Here is a 16,258-nt window from a genome sequence, read left to right as displayed (position 1 = left end):
GAACCTGATTCAATTTGCAGTGACTGCCACTGATGCACTATCAGGGTGAAATTAATGAAACATATACAGGATATACTTTAGACTTGAAGCTTGCAATAAAATAAATTTGAATGTTTGCACATTGAATGATGTGTATGAAAGACGTAAGCTCTCTCTTTGTTGAAAAGCTTTTCTGCATAGAAATAGAGTTTTCAACTCTTTGCTTTGATGCACCAAAATGTGTCTGATGGCATTCAAAAGTTGTCAAGTTTGCCCCCTTCCCCTCGTCACCTCCCCAGTGTCTCCACTCGTGGAACTGCACACCGCCTATTAGCCACACAGAATGAGCCGTGCCACTACGTTCATCACCACTTATGGAGTATTTGCCAATGCCAGGATGAACGGATGATGCCATCGATTCTTGACCCGGTTACATCAATTGGTGGCCACTGCACGGAGCAAAGACCAGCATGGAGCATTTTGACACCTGGGCCAATAAAAGATTTTGGCGAGTCGTGAACCCATCATGCACTGTCAGCGTTGAAACTTTATGTAAGCCTAGGTGCTTTAAAACCTACCGATCGCAACGTGCGTGCTGAGATCTGCACTTAAAAATGTCGTCAATCAATTTCTTCATAATATACAGCAAAGTTCAAAGTATAATAATAATTGATTTCCACATTTTTCGGGCTGCGTCCACGTATGTCGTTTAAATTCACAACAGTTTCGCCAGCTATCCTGCTGGCGTCCTCAGGTCAAGGATGAAAATAAGCTCGTGAAAAAAGCTCGGCACCGTGAAAAACACCAGGCTATTCGAACCATTGTTTGAATATTAAAATGTGGTAATGCTTAGTTACTGAGTTTCCTCGCAATACCAATTACACAGTGGGACTTATTCTTTCGATTTTAAGAATATTTTCTTGTTATTTTTTCCATTAGCATTGAAAATAGTCCGATTAATGGCAGTACAGTTAAATGGATAAATATCTCTCGATCTTCCCACCGGAAAGTAGCGTTCAGCAACGGCGCGTTTCGTTAGCTTGTCTGCCGTTACGTCTACCGTATCCTTGTGTATATGCAACTTAAACTACATGTAATGTTTGATGTGTTGCATAACCACAGGATACGTTTAAACTCGTGGGTTTATTTCATCAGGCCGCGGTTTCAGATGGCCTTCGCACACCTTGGTAAGACTAATTAACGAATTTAACCGAACAATGATGACGTTTTCGGTAAGAACTGCAGCTATTGCATAAAGTACACGGTATAGAATAAATTACGCTCCTTATAACAATAAGGAGCGTAATTGTAGAAAATGTAATATTGAAAAATTATCCATGGAGGTACTGATCAAGTTAAATTTATGTTGGACAGAGAATTAGTCATTTGAGGGTAAATATTCGGTCGTGTCCCAAACTAAAACTGATTTTGATACATAACAATACTTTTTTATCACACAAAAAATACCAGAATTGAAATTTTAATCGTATATTGGTTAGAGCTATCATTTGTAAATCTTATTTCTCATCAATGATAAAACGATTCATTTATTTTCGCCGCGGTCGTAAATATTAGAGAATAATTCTACGAAATGGAAAATGCATATGAGTTATAACTGTAAATTCCAATTAATTTTACGATTATAGAGCAGATGCCATTATGTTTCTGAATCCAGTTCAACCTGGAGGCATTGAAAAAAGTGCTTAAAAAATCAAACCCAATGACAACTTACCACTCATTAGTTTACTAAACTGAAATGTATCTACAGCTTCAAAATTAGTAATATATAATCGAAATCATGAGCCATTACAGAAAAGTATCTTTTCCACTTGATTCCGTGCTTCAATATGAAGTTACAGGTTTATTTTTCAAAATATGAATATTCTAACACTGGTAAGATCCTAAGCATGCAGCAACGTCAGTACCTCGAATATCTCAAAACACCATTGTGTCGTAAGTACTTTGGTCGACTAAATATCACATTACTTATTTTATCATGACTTTATATAAAATATAAATATACAATATATTACTTAGAAGTCTCAATGCTAGATAATGCTGAAAGAACTAGATATGTTGAATGTATAAATCATGAGAATACTAATCTATTTATTGCACATGGTGTGTATTTTTGTACTATTTTTGGAATCTGGAATTACATATTAAATAAAGAACCAAACAGTTTCAACTTCAGGTTTTGATTAATAGCTACAAATTCTGAAGATAGAGTTTTTGTATATTTTCTTTAGAGTGCCTCCCATCAGAGCCATCATTGTTTTCTTCTTCTTGACTTTCTCTGACCACACTTTGTGATCTCTTGCATTGTTTGACCTTGCAAACCTAAAATAATTTACCCTGGCTACTTTTTGTAAAATGCTATCATGAAGAATCCATCTTTAACGAAGCTACAAAATAAATATTTTGCCTGAGTTCTTCAACGGTTATCTTTGTCCAAAACAACAGACTGTTTTTGTTATGCTACGCATGTAATTAAGTTTTGTGACCTCTACCTTAACCCTAAAACCTAGTCTTTGTTTTTTGCATCTTAATTAAACTTATGCTGCCATGTGATGACCAAAAAACATTCAAATGAAATAGTCCCATGATTTGTACGCATTACCAAATAAAACAATATTTTTCATAATTATTATTTCTGATTTTATTTTTGATCTGCATTTTATACTTGAGACTCCATGAATAATTTTGTTAAAAAAGTGAAGCCAGCGGTTAATATCCCATCACATATTTTATATATTTGATTGTTTATTACTCTAGGTCAAGAATCAAAATTAATACTGTATTTGTCAGCTTAGTGCAATGATTTCCATTTTCTAATTAAGGTGATTGACATACCTCATTTTTGGATATTTTGATAGATATAAAGACTGAGGTTTAGCTGATTTAAGTAATCCCATCAATTAACTTAAATGTTGTTACTTGATTACCCAAGTACAGTAAGCTCGCCAATTGTAAATTTGAGCAGGTGCATTGAATAAAAAATTTTTAAATGACGAAAAACTATAATTAGCGAGGAATGTTTTCTTTTCCTGGAGTTTTAGATGTGCAGCAAGTGATACAGTGACAACAAACAAGGAATTAAAGGAATCAGTACCCTAAAGATATGTATACCAGGCACAGTGCTACAAGTGCCATAGAGCCTTAGATTAGATCCCAAAGAAAGTCTTAAATTAAATTGTTCATCTATTGTACCAATGTTGTCAATAAAATTTAAAAATACAATAATCATTATCTTTATTCACCCATGCCATGGAGGTATCCATGTGGATATCATCAAACAGCATAATAAAATAGCAAGATGGCTAGCCGGTATTGAATGGATAACAATGCATATAAAATACATCAGTTTCAAAGTTAGGCTTGAAATACTCATTGATAAAGTAGTAGGTTGGAGCACGACCATTTTTATATGACATTTTTGAACCTTTTATTATATATATATAATTTATATATATATATATATATATATTATAATTTATATATATAATTTATATATATATAATCTATATATATATATATATAATTTATATTTATAAATATTGGGCTGACACAATATAACACAAATAGAATAGAATAGCAACATTTAAAAGGACACTCACAGGACTGGAGCAGTCTCACTTCAAGAAGGCCTCTTAGAGGGCCGAAAGCTCGAACAATTTACTGTGTGAGTGTCCTTTTAAATGTTGCTGTTTTATTCTATTTATGTTATATTGTGTCAGCCCATTATTGTGCCGCTCATGTGAGTTTTTCCTTACAATCGTTATATATATATATATATATATATATATATATATATATATATATATATATATATATAAAAACACAGATGTAGATTTTTAAACCATAGAAACACAAAGAAAGGACACTCACATATGTAGTTTTGACATTTCGACGGCAAGGCCATCATCTTTAGAATGGCGTTCTCGGGAAAGAGCGGATATGACATGTGCAGGGGAGAGGTGAGGGAAGGAGAGGTGAGGGACCAATGGGAAATGAACAAGAGGGTGGGAGGGGATATGTAGGCAGCTATATGATGCATTCAATGGGCTTGGTTCAGCCCGAGCGGTTTAAATGACTGGGTCACCCAGACATGCACCAACTCGCGGGTTCTCACCTCAATTATACTAGCAGATAAGATAATATAATTTCAAAGATGTATATATAATATATATATAAATCCTTCAATTTGTACCAACTCACATTATATATATATTTTGCTAAGCTTAAAACAATGCAATGAATGTTAAGAATACAGATATGAGAACATTGGTGGTAACCATGCATAAGGTTGATAAAGGTGTAAATTTGGCGAGAGTATTGACCCCATGTCTCAATGAGTCTGCTTATATTATTAATCCATGCATATTATGAAAGTTTAAAATACCTAATATAGCTTTTATTTTGCATAAGGTGGCATTAGGTTCAAATCACTATTGTTTCACTTTGGACAAAATCTAACATTTTACCAAGTATACTGGAAACTATTCATTTGTTGGCACAAGCATAAAATACTATTTGTTACGATCCTGCAATTATTCACTAATGTATTATATACTGATAAATTGACCTATTATAAATATAAAATTCCATGTATAGCAGAGGAACAAAGAATTGATTCCTAATACATGTTTTTTCCAATATAAGCTTTATTCTGTAGATGTACGAGAAATTTAAGAAAATGTAATCATGATTTAAAAAAATTGTTGAATTCTAGTAACCATGTTTAATTTCACTGACGCTTACTATTATTGTATTTCATTCATTTCCCTCTTGGATAGTTATGACATTTTAGAGAAGTTAGCTATTATTCATTTAAAGCATAGTTCCCTTCCTTCCTCTACTGTACGATAATTCTACGGAGCCACTGTTTAAACAAGTATCATTAGTTAAACAAATAACTCATTAAGTGTAAGGAAGGAATTTTTAACAAGAAATTCACAGAAGAGTCCTCTTGATGAAAGAATTAACATTTTGTGTTTGAATTGCCTCCCCAAACATATAATAGCTACAATAATTATTAAGTGATGACCATACTGATGCCTTGCCGCTACTTATTTCAACTTACCAATTGTCCATCAAAATTTAGACTTTGACAAATTACAAAGCTGTCACTTGCCTCATGTTGGAAATCGTCACACTAAAATTAAACTATTACCATTTTCCTTTCTGCTACAATTAATACCAAGTTTCACACATTGATGATTTGACAATTTTATGAACATCTGAAGTGAAATCAAGGAAAAGTTGACAAGTTGATTCCAACAATCAACATGTATGCAACCTTAAAGGAATACAAGGCAATGGTCAAAATAAATAATCATTTGTAACACAAAACATGAAGAAAATTTTAATATTCATTCACTTAGTACAAATGTGGTTCCTACACTATTATATCTACATTCAATGGTGAATTAGGGAGGGTTATTCTACACAAAGGAATATTTCCAGAGGCTCATGAACATGGCCTCACTGGTCATGGCCGATGGCCATGGCTCAGTGGTACTCAACAAAGGTGTTGACAAACCCCAAGATACAATTATGATTTGTTTTAAAATAAAAAAGCAGTTAAAATACTGTCACACACTAACAATGGACAATTATACTTAGCAATACCTTTGAAACAATAAAATTCAGTTAGTTTGTAACTGTCTCATCAGTTGCATTAAATTTTCCAACATCAGTGATATAAAATGGGCGTGTTTTAAGCATCGTCCAACTATTAATCTTTAGGTAAATATACATGGTTTAATTAATTTACTAGGCATAAAATAATATGTTTGTGAGTGAAACAGTTCATAGGAATATATGCTTTGTATTGTTGTTTGTTAACTGTTATCACAGCGTACAAATTTAGCACAATATCACATTTTCAAGAGTACAAATACAAAAAATCTACCTCAGATACCTCAAATATTGCCATGATTAATTTCCAAGATTTACAATAAACAATATATCATATCGAAGAAATTACCATGCTCACTTCACTAACATACATAGGAGCAGGCTTAAAGTAAACCATACACTTGATGCTAGCAGGGCAAAGACACCTAGGTGGTTCCAAACAAGGACTCAATTTGCCTATGGTGGTTTTCAAAATTATAATAAATTTTATCAGGGAAAATACATCAAAACATGGATATACATAACATACCATATTTACTCATGCACTTATCTCCATCAAAGAATTTCCCTTCTGAATTTTACGAGAATAATTTTCAGTTAACTTGAATTAATTTTGCTCTATATTCACCAAAAAAGCCCACATGGATAAAATATGTTCATATCTCAACCATTTAAACTGCATGAAATATATCAGGAGTCATGACAACATTATAATACATGAAGAGTGATTAATGCTATTAACTGAACATAAAATAATGTACAGACAAGTTACACACACACACACACACAAACACACACACATACACACAAGTTATTGCACCATTCAACTGTGTTTTCACTCATCAGCAAGTATTTCCATACTGTATGTAATACAAAATCCAACAACATCCATCTGTGGTATAAAATATTCATCCTAAATAGCAAGTGACCTCTTGATACACAGAAATCCACACTCCACTGTCCAGTTCACCATTTTCATTGAGTGAGTATTACTTGATTGACAACTATATCATGGATTTATTTCACTAACAGCCGATACCAAACCATTAGTACCATTTCATGAAATGACAACTTTCAGATGGAACAATGACTGCAGATCAATCCTCAACTATCATCAGTGGGGCCTGGCCTGAATTAATTAACAAGAGTTGCTGCTCCAATATTTTTGTTTAATTTTGGAACATCTGCAAGCTTTTATCCCAAAATTGAAACAGAATTTATGAGGAAAAATGTGAGTCAAAACGATAGTATGGACTTAGGATGTGCAATTCCACATTTAGCCTGATAGAAATTGCTAATAGCATGGCCTACTTTTTCTATGCCAGCAATTACAATAGGAATGTCAAAGAATGAGTTCCTTTTGAATTAACAGCTGAAACCAAAGGCAAAGAACTGTTGGCAAAAGAACTCAAAATATTGTTTTCCACTTAGAGATTTGATTTTAATTCTTTGCAAGAAACAACAAAAAACAAATACCAGCAACTAATTATTAGCGCTAAAGAATATTTCCACTTTGCCCAAATTTCATTATGCTATGCTGAATCAATAGTAAACATTGATTTAGATGAATTTTTAATTGAAAAGAATTCCTCAACTACAGGAAATATTGTATACTGGCTATTCAAAAATGTTATTTTTATAGTTATTTTGGGTCTTGAGTTCCAAATGAAGTATATTCTCACATTTCCAATGTCACTTAAGATTTAATAACTCATCAATCAATTAATCCATGGCATCTTTGAATAAAATAGACCATTGAATATTTTCAATGAAATTTGTTGAAAAATGTATTCAATGGAACACAATAAAACCCTGGGCAACAATGGTTCAACATGCCTGTCAACACACACTATGCGACCAGGTCAACATATAGGTATAAAAATAAATATATAGAAAACAATGCAGCAGCTAGGGAATGTGGCCCTAGAAAACAAGACAAATATTAAGCCAATTGGCTATTCATTGTGTCATATTATTGGATGGGATGAGGATGATGTGATAGCTAATATACTGGCTTCCCACTCTGAGGTTCCGGGCTTCGAGCCCGGAACTGGCAGGATTTTTCAGTGGTATCCCACCCCCTACTTGGTGGTTTGCCTTGTGGAGAGCACATAAAGTGGAGTGTCATGTCAATCAGATTAGACTATTAAGTTTGGACCCCTTGGCATCCATAGTAAAGAGCAGGCTTATATCCAGGTTTCTCTCCACCTTTCATCCATTCCCTGAATATTCCACCCCTACCAAATTACCTACCAATCCCTAACAGCAAAAATTATCATAGCTGTCAGTTGTCTCCCCTATTAACTACTATGACAAATCATCCGATGATGACCCACTATCGGCAAAAACAGTAGGATAACTATCAAATGACACACACAATTGGTCACCATGAGCATACCACAGTTAACTCCCAGCAACTGCACGTTACCATGTTTTCAGATCAGCCCTTTAACCTGAATCTACTTCTTAAATTCTATGAGTTGCAAAACCTACACTTTATGCAACACATACATATTACTTGAAATATTGAATCAAATCTTAAGACTCCACTGACTAAAGTTAATCTAGTTTCATTGAAGGTGCTTCAAATCATCATGTCATATTTCTAAAGGCTGCTGGCTAGGTTGTCCAACCCAAAAATATAAATAATCAAATATCAACCTCTTGCACCCTAAGTAGGAGTCCCAAAGACTTCATTCTCCTGAAAATACAAAAATACTGACAATGGTGCAGTAATGCCTGCACAAATTCTCACAGAACAGAACTACATCAAAAGAGGATCTGAACCACCTCTTTTTTTCCTACCAAGGCAGACCTCAATGATTTCCAATTCCCTGCAGCACTTCAATATGAATCACAATTATGACCACTGGAAACATTTTACTCGTGAAAACCTCTTCAAGACTTTCTGTGAGTTCTGCTGTGAATAAGAAAATGGTCACAAATGCAGAACTTCCTCGATACTAAGCTGCATTTGTTGATTTCACACTGTGGTAGTAAGGCTATACAGGTTTGAGGGGAGGAAAGAGGGTATTTGATCAGGAAAAATGCTAGCCTGCACCTACTCCCCAAAGGAAATATGGGAGGAATTCCAAAACTTTAATAGAAAACTAATGCTGCTGACCATGCCCTGAAAATTCTAAACCACACACTCTACCTGCCAGCAACTCTAACACACCATGTTCCACCTTCACATGCTAATGCCTACACTCAACCAATAACGAATGACAAGGAGAAAATGCAGACACTCCTCCAAGTGGGGAAACAACAACAATTGCTCCCATGTTCCTTCCTTGCCTTAAGACTCAGCCTGCCAACATATTGCCATCGCCACCAGTGTTCACTTCAGAATCAATCGGGAGGGAAAGGCCAAGGCATGGCTGACATCTCAAGTTAAGGACTAAACAAGTCATCATTCCTCTCGGAATACTTTCATGAAAAAGTTTATTTCATTCCCTAAGGGTGTAATGACATCACATGTCAATCCTCCCCAAAAACATCTCATCTTAATCAGATTCTAATTTCACATCCCTTTCGTTCTGTCAATCCCTTGCATGGGATCAATAAGATTTCCATGACACACCTACAAGTGTGACCCACACTTGACTGGAACAAGAGATTAATATCTGCAGCATAGGCACACACACCAAAAGAAGAGGAGCCCCAATACACGCAGACATTCAACGCATGGTTTACCTTCCCCTGGGAGGTACCCATATAAGTCGATTGGGGACACAACTCTCAACAATGTTGCCAACCCATCAAGAATTAACAGCAAGATGTAATGGCCACCTGTCACACATGCACATCCTTCACACATCCTCCCATGATGATGATGGAGGTGCACTGACTGGATGCAGCTGAGAGATCACATGGGACGAACACAGATGGCACATAACATTGAGCAGGAAATAAGCAAATGCCAAGGATTTGGCATACTTTTAGACCAAACAATGCAAGCAGAAAATGCCAAGCCTTCCAGATGATAACCAGGTTACTTCAAATGCATCCACTCATCAGGGGCTCATGTGGCATGGAAGCACAGGATTCCATCATCAATCCTCAATGATTGAGAGGGCTGGATTATGAATGTTTGCTGTTTTTGTGACTCTAGTAGCTCAGTTGGCACCTAATCACTCAAAGAGCCCAAACTTTAATTCAAGTGTACACTACAGGCAAGCACTGTGCAGGGTAGGATTTGAATGCTACCCCTCTGTTCCTAAAGATTTTGAATCAGGTGCATATCCCAATGGGATACCCTCTCCCTTGGATGAACGGGGGACTTAATGAGTAAAAACAAATTTCTTCTAGTTTATTAAGTGATGGTCATCACATAAGGCTTAAAGAATCCTAAGTCACAGCAAAAATTCAGTAAGTACCCATATAAGTCACTTGGAGCAAATGATTTCCTACATTTTTATTACTTGATAATCTACCACTTTGGTAGGTTTTGGATGGACACAAACTAAACACTACTACATTCCTTAGACTTGCACAAAATGCAGCCTAACAAACATCATGCCTTTCCAGACTCATTTTCAATAGTGTGGATGTTATTTATAATGAGGTCCATGTTATGCTGCCCTAGTAAAGCATCTAGTAAAAGATTTTGTTAGACCCATAGATCAGATAAAGTTTTGAAAAGAAGACATGCAATTTACCCATCTGCAACAGACAACAGGTAGAAGGCACGATTTTCAATTGGTGTTTTTTACATCTATAGGTTGTTTCACCAAACACTTCCACTAAAAATCACAATGGTCGGACAGAGCTTAACAACCTCCAGCAAATACTTTCACCAAAAGATTCAATGGCATGTTTTGCCAAATTGAAAAAGATTCTCTCTAGAACTTACAAGGCTAGAATGTCACTTTTATCAAGGGATCAGTGTGCTTGCAGTAATGAGGATGTTTTGGGAGATGGCTCCCTTGTAGTGTATCCCTTTGTTTGGCAAAGCATGGAATGGATAAACCCAAAAATCCACATCAATCCTAGGAATATCCCACCTCTTTCTGAGTGGACTGCCTTAAATGAAATATCCAGTTGAGGACTTGAGCTGTGGATCTTTTTTAACAGAATCCTCAGATATGCCATTTACCTCTTAATACATGGACAAAACCAGAGAGATGACCAGTCACCCATTTTAACCAACTACATGTCAAGTCTTGCCATGACAAGACAAGTAAGGTAGTTAACACAACTAAAAGAATGTATCCAAGAACTCCTGGGACCTCACTTGTCAAAAACAAGGCCTGGATCTCAAGCCAAAATAGAAAAACAACTCCAATAACTGTAACCTCAACAAAAAAATTTGGGAAATTACCACAGTCAGACAAGTTACATTACACAGATATGCACCAAAATGCAATTGGTTCTTAATACCACCTAAGAGGACTCAGCACAACTGTGGCAAAAACTCATTAGGTTGCCTCTATTCGAAGTGACTCCACTAACTCCCTGATTTTATAAGTAAACTACACAAAATACCACGTTTTTAGAGTACCATTTTTATTGCTATGTTGAAAAATTTTATTAACCAAATAAATTAAACTTCAAAAGAATAAATGTGATTGCTACTTTGTAATAAAATCATCCAATTTAGTAAGCAGCAACATTCAATGACTTTAAAACTACATTCCACTTAATTCTGTCATGGAGTGGAATCGTAATATTCTGTAAAAATTATGTGATTTAGTATTTACATCTAAAGGCATCGTAACAATATTTTAGAATAATGCTAATAGCGTATTTGGTGTTAATATTTCATCCTCATGCCAATGAATACTCATAGCTTTTAAATGGGTGAAACATCACATATTACCATGCAATGAAAAATATCCTAAATAAATCAGAGATAATGATTAAAATGTCAGCCACACAATGGTCCCGAAAAAGAAGAAGCAATGTAAAACCCTATTGTACATTATTTTCTTTAGAGTGGGCACTTATTCAAAAGGAAGGCATTGCTGGCTACAGCCACATTGCATCGAATTACATCTACAAGGAAGAACATGCTAACTAAAGAGCCAGTAAAATGACCCCATGGAAAACTTTTAGAAGATTCCTTATTATGCAAACAAATTCAACTATGCCCATGAGCACCAATAGACACTGTCCTGCAACAAGGTAAATAGCAGAGAAAAGACGAAAGGAAGTAAAGGTTTTTCATCACCGAGGAAAGTAAAAAAGCCTCTCGAGTGCACATTTGTTCAAGACCCATTAGTGAAGTTAGCCAAGAGGCCTTATTTTCAACATGTATATATATAGTGATCATCATATGAATTACCTTCAACAATGTATTCCAAAGCTGGAAAGTTATAACTCAATGCAAACAGATTTGTTTCCGATTAATGGTGGAGGGACTTGAGTGATGCCTCATGGTTTAGAGTGGCCATCCAAAGCACAAAAGAATTAACATTCTTGACTCAATTCCCAATGCTGATTTATTGATCCCTCCACTCTACTCTGCTGTTTATTCTTATAAATGCACTAAAATCTCATATTTAAAAATAGCTCACTGTATTATCATTAACTATTCCAACTCTAATAGTAGACTGATATATGAAAAATACGAAGGACAGTCGGCAAAATTCAGATAAAGGTATCATATGACTTACTTCAGCTTCATTTGGGAATATGTGATGCCAACATTTACACACAGTCAAGAAAATTAAGTGTCAACTTGATCCAGGAATGAAATGCACATACACAAGGTAACTGCACATTTCCAATTATTAGTACTTCACAGAAGAATTTAAGTTATGCATTAAGTGTGCATGCATTGAATATTTTTCAAGGCTTTAAAAAGAAGTGGTGAAAGCTTTTCACTCAAAAGGCACTGGCTTGATCTGCAAAGGTGGCCCAAAATTTTTCAAAATTGCAACCTGCAGTGCATCAAAACAAAATTTACACTGGAAAGACATATGTATTTAATTGTCATACGTTGTTTAAGAGTTTGGATAAGAATATAATTTGGCCTGAGTTTAAGTGATCTGCACATCCCCAATATATTTAGATGAGTACACCCATTGTATTTAGAATATCTTTTTCCTATTTTGATTTTTTTTTCACATAAGTACCCCATTGCATTGAAATAAGGTACTTTGCACACACAAACACAAAACAGAGATAATTAAAAAAAGAGACCTTAGATAAACACCGGTCAAAGATTGCTTTTGACAACAAAAAGCTTGTGTCACGACATTAGCAATAGTATTTTGACACTAAAAGTCTCACATGATGTAGCCTTGTTGGTATCTCTCCACCACAGGGCAAGCATTAAATATCCAAGTAAGGAAGGCACAAAACATACTAAATACTTTTGTGAGGCAGTACACTTTAAGATCGGTGACCAAGGCATTCAATCTGCAATAAATGACTGACTTTAGAATTTAACTGAGCACATATTAATGAGCTCATAAATGTCTATAAAAATATTCCCGTGAATAAATGATAAAGAACAAAAAATCAATTTCATTTCATATGGATCAGTATCAGAAAAAAAAACACCATTCATATACTTCTTCATTCCTGAACAATAGGGTAGGCTTCACAAAACATCATAACCGCACTCAAAAATGCATTTGCACATGACTGTAAAGCATTTTGCACAGAGAGAAACATTCCATCAAATAAAGGTTAATGCATGAATGAAAGAGTTAATTTTGGTGCTCTACTGGCCAAACCTAGAAAAAGTTTTATCTTCTAAATCCACCAAATCATTTTTCCAGGCTCTACTGGTGAATACAAACTAAAATAAGAAATGAAATGTATTCACAAAACTGTGGTTATCATTTAGCCTCATCCATTGTCACTCATTACAAATTAAACAAAACATTAAAATATTTTATCCTTTCTGGTTTGACTTAAATATTCATCAGCGGCCCCCACAATTTTCATTAATTACTCTTATAACATATATTTCATTAGATATTTCAAGAAAAAACCAATTTGACTCGCAAATCAAATTTTCATAGAAATCTGCTGCACTGCTATCATCAATGATTATCATTCATTTGACAGCATACTGGGAAGAAAATACAAATTGCCCACTTTGGGTATGCTGGATGTCCAAAAATCAACTAAGATTTATAATAAATAAAACCTTTGAAGTGTATTGCAAAAGACCAGCAGTAACTTAAGAGCTACCACTCAAAAAGATTCTCAAAAATTCAGCATACCCGAAGAAGCTTCATAAAGACATGAAATTTTGCAGGAAAAATTATTTTATAAGAAAGTCTAAATGATAATGGCAAACCAAACCCTTATTCAATAACAGATGTTAAACTTTGATAAATAAAATATCTTCCTTCCAGGCAGAAATAATTTTCTTGCATGGGATATTTTACATGGAATGTATCACAAAATATGCATTCCCTTGTAGGTCGAAGTATCCAGAAATTTCATTACTTGCAAACGAAACTGATATCTAATCAAAACAAACCCAAAAACGAAAGAGTCCCTGTAGATAGAGCATTTTAAATCACTGCAAGACCTATTTTTTCCTGTTACAGAGTAGATGAAAGAGAAGGGAAATTTAGATATCTTCTCCATGACAGGTCATTTATGTACAGCACTTGTTATCACAAAGAGAATTGTTTTTGTTTTATGAAGGCAGTTGTTAAAGGGCTCAGTAATATGCACAAATAAGGCCTTTTTCTGCTGGTAACTTTTTGAACACCCCATTGTTACTGACAGCTTCAATTCATCAAATAGAAAATTGCAAGTTAAGGAATGATTTGGAAAATATATATGCATTTTTTTATGATATGCCATATTGCAAGGACAAGTAAAAAAAAACCATTATTATAATTGTTGATAAATCAACTATAAATGAAACCTTATTTACATGACCGGACAAAGAATACTGTATTACAGCAGGACAGCAAGTAAAATGGTGGTACATGTGTCTGCCTAATGAGTCAGGTTTCTGATTCCACTCGCCCACTTCCAGACACAAATGGCTTCATTCTGATTCTTCAATTTCAACAAGAGAACATCCTCCGTTGGCAGGAAACTGAAAAATCTGTGAACTGACCGTGATCAGTACCTCTTAGAAACGAGATTTTAACTGAAATAAAAAACTCCATAGTATAAGGCTGGAATATCCTTATATAAAGCTTTAACCGTGTTTAACGCATAGAGATAATGTCTCATCTAAAACATGCTATTTGCAAATCTAAACTTTGGATAGTCTATATTAAAACCCGTGATGTATGCCTGTGTTATAATTCCATGTCTTGAGCTTCATCCTCACTGAAATCTGACATTGATGATTCACTGTCCGAGGAAACTGCTTGCTCTTGTTCTCGAAGGGCAGCTTCTGTTGCATACTTTCTGACGTACTCTGAAATCCAAGCACATTTAAATATATTACACCCAATTACTGACTCTTCAAAAAAGATGGCTAAAACAAAACATCAAAAATGTCACACTCAAGAGGAAATATAAAACAGGCAATAAACTGCTCTGTTTGAAAATGAAGAGATCATGCTCTCTTAGAAGTTTTGCTTTCTAGTAATAGACCTCACTTTTGACCTGCATACAAGAGGAAATGCATAATTCTTCGCAAGTTTGGGAAACCCTTTACACCAGGAGTGTATGCAAGGAGGGGGGGAGTTAAAAGAGGTAAGGTTAAAAGGTGGGAGGTAAAAAACCTCCCAAAGGAATTTTTGAACATTTGAATAAATTATATTTTAGTTACTTGGGTTCAAAGTTTTATTTGACAATTCAAACCATGCAACAAATTAAATATTTATACTTACCAATAATTTTAATTTGCTATTATTACTATGTAACTAATCCCCACAGAATTATGAAGTGTGTAGGTAAATATTTAAGAAAGCATTTTTAAGCCTCATTTATGATGATTAAGCATGTGTGAGAAAGAAATTAGGTCAATATTAATTCCCATCCCTAATGAGAGTCATGTGAGGACTATTGGACCACGAGTTGGATTTTGCACAGAACTAATATAGTTCTAAGGATCAACAACAAAAGATGAAGAAAAAAAGCAAATGATTACTTAAAGGAAGAAAAGTATGGGTTCAGAAAGTTTAGGAGCATGCAAAACGGCAGAGGAATAATGAGATCATGGATAGATGAATAGAATACCACCAGGATGCATTTGTTTATTTCATGAACTTCAAGGAGGCATTTGATAAGATTTTGAGTATAATTAATGATGTTTTACAGAAGATCAGAATTGACTGGAGAGATAGGTGACACCTGCAACCTTTACATGCTTCAGACTGCATAGGTGCAAGAAGAGACAGTGATTCAGGATGGGGATTGCTAGGTAGGGGGTAAGACACCTGTCCAATATCACCTGTGCTTTTCAGCATACCTCATTATCCTATCTCTATGTAACTCATCAATTCAGTTGAATTTGCAGATGATTAAGCATTAATTAGCCAGTAGGACAAGGGATCGCATTCATTATTGCTGAATGCATTTCAGAATCAGGGTGGTAGGTTGGGAATAGAGTCCATAAGGAAAAAATGAAGGCAACAAGGTTCTCACAAGACAGGAAGGCTAAGACAAACATTTGAGTCAGAAAGCATTAACTACAGCAGATACAATAGTTCACCTCTTAAGGAAATGTTTTTAAAAAAAGGGGGGGAGGCAAATGATAAGGGAT

At 34.9% G+C, this 16,258-nt stretch overlaps 1 protein-coding gene across 2 annotated transcripts in view; it reads right to left on the bottom strand.

The window, feature by feature from the left end:
- Nucleotides 1-5,323: 5,323 nt before the first annotated feature.
- LOC139685652 (ubiquitin-conjugating enzyme E2 H-like) overlaps nt 5,324-16,258 on the bottom strand; it is a 48,254-nt gene continuing 37,319 nt past the window's right edge. The window contains exon 5 of one of the 2 annotated variants that reach the window (XM_071582609.1): nt 5,324-14,965. In XM_071582609.1, coding sequence (XP_071438710.1) covers nt 14,844-14,965 — 122 coding nt within the window. In that variant the 3' untranslated portion in view covers nt 5,324-14,843. The remainder of the gene's footprint in view (nt 14,966-16,258) is intronic. The other variant, XR_011700209.1, reaches the window with a different exon arrangement.

This window comes from Hetaerina americana, unplaced genomic scaffold, assembly GCF_022747635.1.
Source record: "Hetaerina americana unplaced genomic scaffold, ioHetAmer1.1.p SCAF_12, whole genome shotgun sequence".
Lineage (NCBI taxonomy): Eukaryota > Metazoa > Arthropoda > Insecta > Odonata > Calopterygidae > Hetaerina > Hetaerina americana.
Note: the sequence above shows the minus strand (reverse complement) of the source record. Positions and strands in the feature narration are given on the sequence as shown.